General features: G+C 41.0%; 1 protein-coding gene across 1 annotated transcript in view; it reads left to right on the forward strand.

The window, feature by feature from the left end:
• SLC7A11 (solute carrier family 7 member 11) overlaps positions 1-8,546 on the forward strand; it is a 68,386-nt gene extending 59,840 nt beyond the window's left edge. The window contains 5 exon segments of the mRNA NM_001301862.1: positions 1,943-2,066; positions 4,143-4,246; positions 5,135-5,231; positions 6,779-6,928; positions 8,151-8,546. Of these exon segments, the coding sequence (NP_001288791.1) occupies positions 1,943-2,066; positions 4,143-4,246; positions 5,135-5,231; positions 6,779-6,928; positions 8,151-8,468 (793 nt within the window). The 3' untranslated portion in view covers positions 8,469-8,546.
• The last annotated feature ends 344 nt before the right edge of the window (positions 8,547-8,890 follow it).

Raw genomic sequence — 8,890 nt, forward strand, 5'->3', positions numbered from 1 at the left:
GGGGAGGTTGCCTTGGAAAAGCCCAGCTGAGGCTAGATTCTATGCTGGGAGGGTCACAGCCCAGATTTCAGACTGACTTCCCCTGCTAATTTGCAGCGTCATCTGATGGGACTTGTCCTGGACAGGCTAGTTACTTCACTGCACTTAACAATGTCACCTCAGTTTTTATTAACAGAAAACTTTATACTTCTTAATCCCATTCTTGCGAGGAATAGAGAGCCTCTCTCTCCCCGCCTCCCTCCCTGCTTCTCTCCTCCAGAGAAGGAGCTTAACACACCATTTGGGATGTTAAAAAAAAAAAAAAAAAAAAAACAGAAAAGATTCAAGTTTAAAATCATACAGTGAATGTTTGAAAAGCTGCACATATACCTGCAAGTTCGCCTTCTTAGCCCTTTGCATTTACGTATAGTCTTTCTTTCGAAGAAACAGAACTCATCTTTAGTATGCCTTATGCCACTCAGTCCTTTGTATTTAATTGGCCTAGTGATTTCCTCTGCTGAAATTTAGCATTTATCAATCACAACTAGCAATGCATGTTACGGTGCTAACTGAAAATTCCACAAGACCCTCTTCACACTGGGGAAGGGGAACATCTGCTACTTTTATATCAGGATGCCAGGATTTAGAGGTCAATGTGTTTCCCCATCAAGGCTTCAGGCTTTGGGGATCAGGGGAAGTGAAAGGCTCCAAGCAGCATAATGAATGGCAGTTGCTGACTGGCTAGCTTTGCCTGTTCTCAACAGGGGATAGTGCTGTTCAGCATAATGAGCTGGGACTTTGTGTGCTAAACATACCCAGCTTGGGGAGAGAGGCAGGCTGTGCCTTTTTTTCCCCCTCCCAGCTCTGAGCTGTATTTTCATCTTGGAAGAAATTATATTGAGGTCTTCATTAGTGGCACCCAGCAGGGTCTAAGGCCCCATGAGGGCTGATAAGCTGTATGGCTAAAAAACCCATCAGCCTTTGTGCAGGGAGCTGAAGGTTTAAGTTGCTTGAACTGGAAAGAGTCTGAAGAGGTGATTAAGTTAAGCAAGTAATGTGTATCGGTAACATGGAATCAAATTATTAGGGTCAGTAACTCCTGGCTTTGCCAGTGCATTAAATGAAGACATAACATTGCATTTGTGCTGGGTACTTCTTGATGCCACAGAGTGTCAGCACTGTCCGGTCATATGTACTTCACAGCATGTCACCTCTAATTTCATGGGATTATCTGCACTGTTGCTTTAATAGATACTCATGATCTGGAGCTTCCTTTGAACTCACAGCAGGGCAGTGCAAAGTCATTACTGTGAGCGCTTCTGTGCTTTTTGCGTTATATATAAAATTATCATCACTATCATTTAGAATGGTAGATCTATCTTGCTCTCATGCATCCCAAAGTGTACGACTTATTTGCTGATAAGGGAAGCTATCTAAGGCGGAAAGCTGAATGGGAAAGATCTTCTTGGGGTCTAGCATTAGAAAGGTGTCAAGGCAGTCAATTAGTATTAGAAAGGTATATAGACCCATGGTTCTCCAAGCGCGGTCCCCCGGCCAGCAGCAGCACAATTGCCCAGGAACTTGTTAGAAAGGCAAATCCTACTGAATCAGAAACTCTGAGGTGGGATCAGCAAACTGTTTCAACAAGCCTTCCAGGTGATGCATGATCGAGTGTGAGAAACACTGCTGTAGCATTTGTGGAGTACAAGAGTGGGATGGCCCCATATGTTCTGAGGGTAGCGCAGTAGACAAGACAAATGAAGTATCTGTTCCCATGGACCTTATTAAATTACAAAGGACTGTAGCACTTCACCCTGATAAAATATGCATACTCAACAGAGGCTATAATTATCATACATACTATTTTATTCTTTGTTTGAATTAGCCTGTTATCGTACCGTCTTTGCTTTCAGAGAATGACTAACAAAAGATAACTAATAAGCAATTCCTTTGTGCATTTCAGAACCATCCCCCTTGCAATATGTATATCCATGGCCATCGTCACCATTGGCTACGTGCTAACAAATGTGGCCTACTTTACGACCATTAGTGCCGAGGAACTCTTGCTTTCAAATGCAGTGGCGGTGGTAAGTCCAAGTTGGGAAAATGCCAATTTGAATTTAGGTTAATGAGTTGATGCAATTTTATAGTAGTTCCCTCCAGCAGAAAGTGTTTTGAAATTCAGTAATCTCTTCTTGACCTGAATGATAATGAGCATTTAAAAAATTTAGAAGACACCTTAGCATATTCCATTTAACTGATATAGCCAGAGTCCTATATGATTTCTTGGCACTGTTCGTTTCATATAAAACGTTTCCCCATATTCATGCTTGAAAACATATTTCCATGTGTGCGTGTGGAATAGAAGAAAACATTCTTCCAACATGACTTGCAGGATAGGTGGGCAGTTACTGAATTTAAACGAATGTATTTTTTGGTCTGCAAATTGCGATTTATTCTGTACTCCTTCCTGTTTGTAAACTTTTTTTTTTTTAGAAAGATTTATTTATTCATTAGAGACACAGAGACAGAGAGAGAGAGAGAGAGAGAGAGAGAGAGAGAGTGAGGCAGAGGGAGAAGCAGGCTTCCTGTAGGGAACCTGATGCAGGACTCGATCCCGGACTCCAGGATCATACCCTGGGCTGAAGGCAGGGGCTAAACCGCTGAGCCACCCAGGATCCCCAGTTTGTAAACTTTTCAAACTTAAAATCTTTGTTTGTTTCCCCACAGTGCCACTTAAGAATTTCCAAGGGACCATATGTGTTTGTTTTTTTCTACTATATCCTTAATTTTTGGAAATACTGAGTTATTCAAAGTTAAACATGTCATTGCTCTAGCACTTCTCAGAATATTAAAGATGCTAATGTGCATTTTTAACTCCCTAAGAAGCGGAGACTCATAATTTTACAGCATTTTCCAAAAATTTACTTGACCCCAGGACCATCTTTGCCCTCAAAGGTCATGTTATGAGACTGTCAATCTGTGACACATACTTTTAGTTTTGTATAAAAACTTAACTGGCAAGAAAGCATTTATTCATGACCTCATAACAATGAAGAGTGAAAAAGTAACTTCCCATCACCAGATGTCAGTTCCTTTTAAAAGAGTCACTATTACCTCATGTGGACAACATCCACAGGGGACAAATTATCTCATTTCATGGGAATCTATGTACGTGTTCACTGTATTAAAAAGAGACTTTCCCGCTGCCATAAGTCCCACCAGACAAGCCAGTGTCCAGAGCTTACTGATGTCGGGTCAGTCGTCTCATCTTACTAGACAAAGGGCAGCACTTACTTTTAGAGTGTGATGTGGTCCATTAATTACACAGCACCGGCTGCATCAAGGACAACTAAAGAATCCCACATAGTTGTTTTGTTTTGTTTTGTTTTTTAAATACATCCTTAATGGAGATTTGCAGTATTGTATATGCCATGGCGGAAAAGGAAATTTTGGAAGTCTTGTTTATCTTTTGTATTTTCTGTGGCTCGACTTTCGCAGACCTGTATATGTATTCCAGCCTTTTTTTAATGGGAAACCACGGAAGGAATTGGCCGATCCCTGAGAGGGAGAGAGTGGCTCAATAAACAGACATTCAGCTAATGTGATTATTCTGGGCAAAAGATTTTTAGAACCGCTTGTATATGCGGTATAAATGATTAAGTCATCGATTATGTCTCTCTGGACCTCTGTGTTGTAACAGGGGGATTGGTAGATGAAACAAGTATCTGTGACACTTCTCAGGGTACATTTGTAATTCGCTGTAAAAATGTGGCTTTCTAGGCTAAAGGGAAGGCATTTTACAGAAGGATTTCTGTCTCTAATAGGAGAACTTCTGAACTGAGCTTTTCCTACTTACCAGAATCAGAGATGATAGATATCATGGTTGATAAAGATTCAATAAATGGATCATTGCATTATGAAAGTAGAGAGAAGGTGCTTGTTTAGACTCTTGCCCATAGTTTTGCAACAAGCAATGCCATGGTGCCTGCTTTTGATTATTGTCCAAGAAGTCAGTCTGACCCTAACCAAAAAGAAAGATTATAAAACGTACACGTATCAGCAGGCCAAGAGAAAGTCATAGAACGAGTTTGGCCTAAATTGTTTCATTTTATTCCACTTTCTGGCAGAGCATTAATTTGCTTCATTCTGTCTTTCACTAGACCTTTTCTGAGCGGCTACTGGGAAATTTCTCATTAGCAGTCCCGATCTTTGTTGCCCTCTCCTGCTTTGGCTCCATGAATGGTGGTGTGTTTGCTGTCTCCAGGTGAGTGAGTTCAAGCATTTCTAGAAATGCATTTCTGTTTTTGAGATTGGCTGTGATGAGAGTAGTTTTAAAAGGAAAAGAAATAGTGCCTGCAAAGCTGTTGTTTTTAAAGAGACATGTAAGATCGAAGTCTTCGTCTGAGCATCGGTAGCATGGCTCATTCTGCCCATTAGAGGGCACTGCTTGTCAACTCATAGTCTACGCTGCAGCTGGGCATAGAACAATTTTTCTTTCTTTTCTTTCTTTCTTTCTTTCTTTCTTTCTTTCTTTCTTTCTTTCTTTCTTTCTTTCTTTCATTTTTTTTAAATAGAATGTCTGCAGAGTTCAACAACAGCATTTTATTTCTGGTGATAAAATCTTTTGTTTCTCTAAAGGTGACAAGAAAAAAGTAAAGTAAGAGACACCAGAAATCACCACCCCGCCATCTGTATCCCTTTGGTTTTGTTTGCTGCAAAAGTCCCTTTTATTTTACCATAAGATTAAGATCCAATCAGAAAAATGTAACTGTTATGTGTGTGTACACGTGCATGTCTGTGCGTACACACATTTGCATGTGTGTGTACATTGGACTGGATTGGATTGACAGCACACGTACGACACTCGGAACCTAGAACTATTTATATGTAGGGAGAGCTATGCTGAGTTGGATGTTGCTATTGTTTCTCCTCAAAGAATAAGATAAATGTTGGCAGATTTTATAAAATTCGAAGTCAGGTTTCTTTTGATGCTTCTCTGCCTTACCGGGACAGTGGAACCTGAATAATCACCTAAGAAATGTCAAACCAGTTGCTATAATAGTAGATGCAAGTTTTCTCTTAGATTTCTGGATTTTTCCCTTTGAAATGATCAATTTTACAGTCAATTCCACCCACATTTTTCTCCCATCAGGTTATTCTATGTTGCGTCTCGAGAGGGTCAACTTCCAGAAATCCTCTCCATGATTCATGTCCGCAAGCACACTCCTCTGCCAGCTGTTATTGTTTTGGTAATGCATATTAAAAAGTATACCTAGATATAAGCTTGAATAACAGGTTAGCGAAGAGGATTTCAAAGCAGAATTTAGATAGTGCTTTACTTTCCTGTTCATTGCTAAATTGGCTCTGTGTATATCTTGGTGGAGTTTGGGAGGCAAGATATTTTCCATCGCTTCCCTTTATTCAGTATTTCTGATGCATATTTGATGCTTTGGGACCCATCACTTCTTTTTCCCCTTTGTAGAAACTCGCGAGGTCTAAGGGAAATGATTAGACCTGGCTCCTGTCCTCGACACAGAGCCTCACAGAAAAGGATGTAGAGCAACAAGTCCCAGTTCTGCATACTGAAAGTGAAGCTGAAAGCCCCAGTCCAAAAACACCTAGAGGTACATCATAGTATCATAGGCACCTTATAATGAGTTGCATACAAAATTATAGAAAAAAAAATCGCTGAAGCCCTAGGCACTGCAGTGATTCTGTGATTAAAAGTGAGATATTTGAGAGCAACTCTAAAGGGAAGAAGGAAAAAGCACCACAGCTGAAATTTGAGTTGTAGAATTCTTAACGCAAGGTGTTCGTGAAGTGTGGGACACACATGGCTGTGTCAGGTGTAGAAGTCCTCAAATACCCATTGGCAACGTTCTGTTTGTTTTTACCTGCTATTTGGTAATATTTTTGTCAAGTGGACTTGGCTGTCAGGAGCACCATAGACTATATTGGACATTCTGTTTCATGCATTTGTGTCATTATGTTTCCTTGAAAACTCTCCGGAAAGTGTGCGTACGCTCTGTGCGGAATCTGGAAGTCAACGTCACTTGTGGGAACAGAATGTACTATTCTGTGAAGAGGGCTTTCATTTTGAGCCTCTGCTATCAGTGGAGCTGTCCTTGGCATGTGGAGCTGCAGAGACTCGCTAGGCTGATCTCTGGGCTTCCTTCTTTTCTGTGGTCTTGAGGGTCACACCTGGCAAGCACACGGGGAGAGCAAGTGTTGAGGAAGGAGAGGTCAATAATTTGCATTCAGGAGACGACAGAGTCACTGAGAGGTGGCTGTGTTTCCTGAGTGTGTGTAGCCAAGGGCTTGTCAGGAACCATTTACAGAGCTCTCTGTGAATTTTCTAATTGGGTACACTTGATTTTCAGTCTTAGTTATTCGCTTCTCATCTCAGTCTCTGGGTCTTTAAATGTAAGTCAGTGAATATCCGGTGTTTTACATTTTGGAAACACGCTCTCTTCTCTCAGATGAAAACACACACACACACACACACACACACACACACAACCGCACAAGTGAAAACTGAACATCTGTATAAAATTCCACTTGATTAAGTGGTAATGATGATGCTCTTCCCAGGCTGTTACTGGTGCGTAATGGGGTATAAGAGCAGAATAGAGATAGGAAGTCAGTCGAATATAGGTTTTTAATCACTGTCGTAGTTTATCCGTATAACTAATCATATGAAAAGGGTAATCGTAATGTGTAGTGATGTTATTGTTTGTTACCAGCTGTGTTCTCTTTTGACTCACCGAGCATGGTTTTTCTCCCCTTTCCCCCTTAGCACCCTTTGACGATGATAATGCTCTTCTCTGGGGACCTCTACAGTCTTTTGAATTTCCTCAGTTTTGCCAGGTGGCTTTTTATTGGGCTGGCAGTTGCTGGGCTGATTTATCTTCGATACAAACGCCCAGATATGCATCGTCCTTTCAAGGTAACCTCAGTAATCTTGATGGGTTTCCATAAATCTTTCTTCTAATACCTAGTCTTCCCGTTGTCATAACTTGATGATGGGGAGCTTGGGTGGGGGCAGCATCCTCTGGAATCAAATGTTTAACTCTCGCAGTTAGTGCCTTGATGTTGGATTTATGTTAGCTTGGAAAAATAACTCATCAGGTCATTTATGTGATGTATACCCAACTTTTTATGTCACTTTTCTGAAAAATGTTGCTTTTTCTTGGATGTGTCTAATGACCCGACGTGTTCAAAGTGTGGGATATGGGATACTCGTGTCTGTCCGCTGAGTAATTGTGGATAGGCGTGCTGAGCCGGGGCGGGGGGATACCTGCAGAATTGCCACTAATTGAAACTCTAAAAAAGACCCTGCTTTACAAAACAGGCGTTTTTAAGTATTCTTAAACGTTATGACTTATTACGTTGTTCTTTTTCTACATTATATGGTCTAGAAGGAATAAGAGTGTGAATACACAGGGCGTGTGAAAATGTATGAACGTACCGCATAATAGAATACCCTTCACCATTGTGAAGCTTTCCTTTTGGGAGGGCTGACGAATGTTTCTTGTCTCTAGCTGCAAACGTTCATGGATTGATCTGACCTCACTATTTATTTGCTTTTAAGAAATAACACAGATAATGTCGTCAGTCATGTTGTCAGAATTTGTTTCTAATTACATCCATAGCCTAATGCTAGCAACATCTTTATTAGCGGTTGAATAGGAGTTGGTCTGTTTTATTCCTGTCAGTTCTTATTGTGAGTCTCCAACAGAAAATCAATATGCACTGAAAGGCTATAACATGTAGCAAGCAGCCTGTGCTCTTGACTCCACATTAAAGCAGATTCTAATCATAATTATCCCAGAGCCAACCTTTTAAAATAAAAAAACGTAAGTCATAGTGGTACTTACCTAGTCAAACAATTCAAACAAAGCATCTCCAATGAAACATGCTTATTTATCCTTAGGTTTTATTCTATTCAAAATTAAAAAAAAATTAAGAGAGTATGGTTGCTCCATTCTGTGTGCCCTGTTAAAGAGATGTTGCTAGTAAGGTAAGGTAGGCTGGTGCCTGTCACCGCCTCTTCTCACGTGGCTGGTGGGGATCACCCCATCCAATGACTGATGAGCTCCTCTTGAACCCACCTTCTGTCTCTGGAACTGTTTGAAATGATTTGTTTTCCTCCCTGTGCTTTGTTCCAGGTGCCGCTGTTCATCCCAGCCTTGTTTTCCTTCACGTGTCTCTTCATGGTTGCCCTTTCCCTGTATTCGGACCCATTTAGTACAGGGATTGGCTTCATCATTACTCTGACGGGGGTCCCTGCATACTATCTCTTTATTATCTGGGACAAGAAACCCAAGTGGTTTAGAAGACTGTCAGGTAAGACTTTTACACAGTTTTGGGACCTCTTGAGAGACCGTGTTATAGAAAACCCAGTCTATGGGTACACACAACCACACACCCACACCCACACACACCCCTTAATGTTCAACAACGTGAGCAAGGCAACTGCTCATTGAAATACATTTTTGCATTTTAATTAGGACTAGCAGAAAAAGCAGGAAGGATGTTTGGGTTACAGCCGTTCCATCCTTGCAGGATATTTTAGTTTGAGCTGCTCTAATTACTTCTTAAGAGAATAGCTTCTTTAGATAGAATTTTATCAGCAGTTCTGGAAATGACCTCATTGCCTTCCTGACTCCCTTACTAACCTAATTATTTTTTACTCTGGGTTGAACTCAGTTTATTGATTCTATATCATAACATGCTACCTGCCGAGTGATGTGAGATTGGGTAGGGAGTGAGGCAGAGACCCACAGAGGTCCTACATGTCGTGATTACGACACAATCCTGGTTAATGGGCATAGTGAACCGCAAAGGGTCCTAAGAACAGCAAGAACACCGAAGAGAAGAATAACAACACCTCTCATGGATTGTGTGA

The sequence above is a fragment of the Canis lupus genome, chromosome 19, assembly GCF_011100685.1.
Source record: "Canis lupus familiaris isolate Mischka breed German Shepherd chromosome 19, alternate assembly UU_Cfam_GSD_1.0, whole genome shotgun sequence".
NCBI classification, from domain to species: Eukaryota; Metazoa; Chordata; class Mammalia; order Carnivora; family Canidae; genus Canis; species Canis lupus.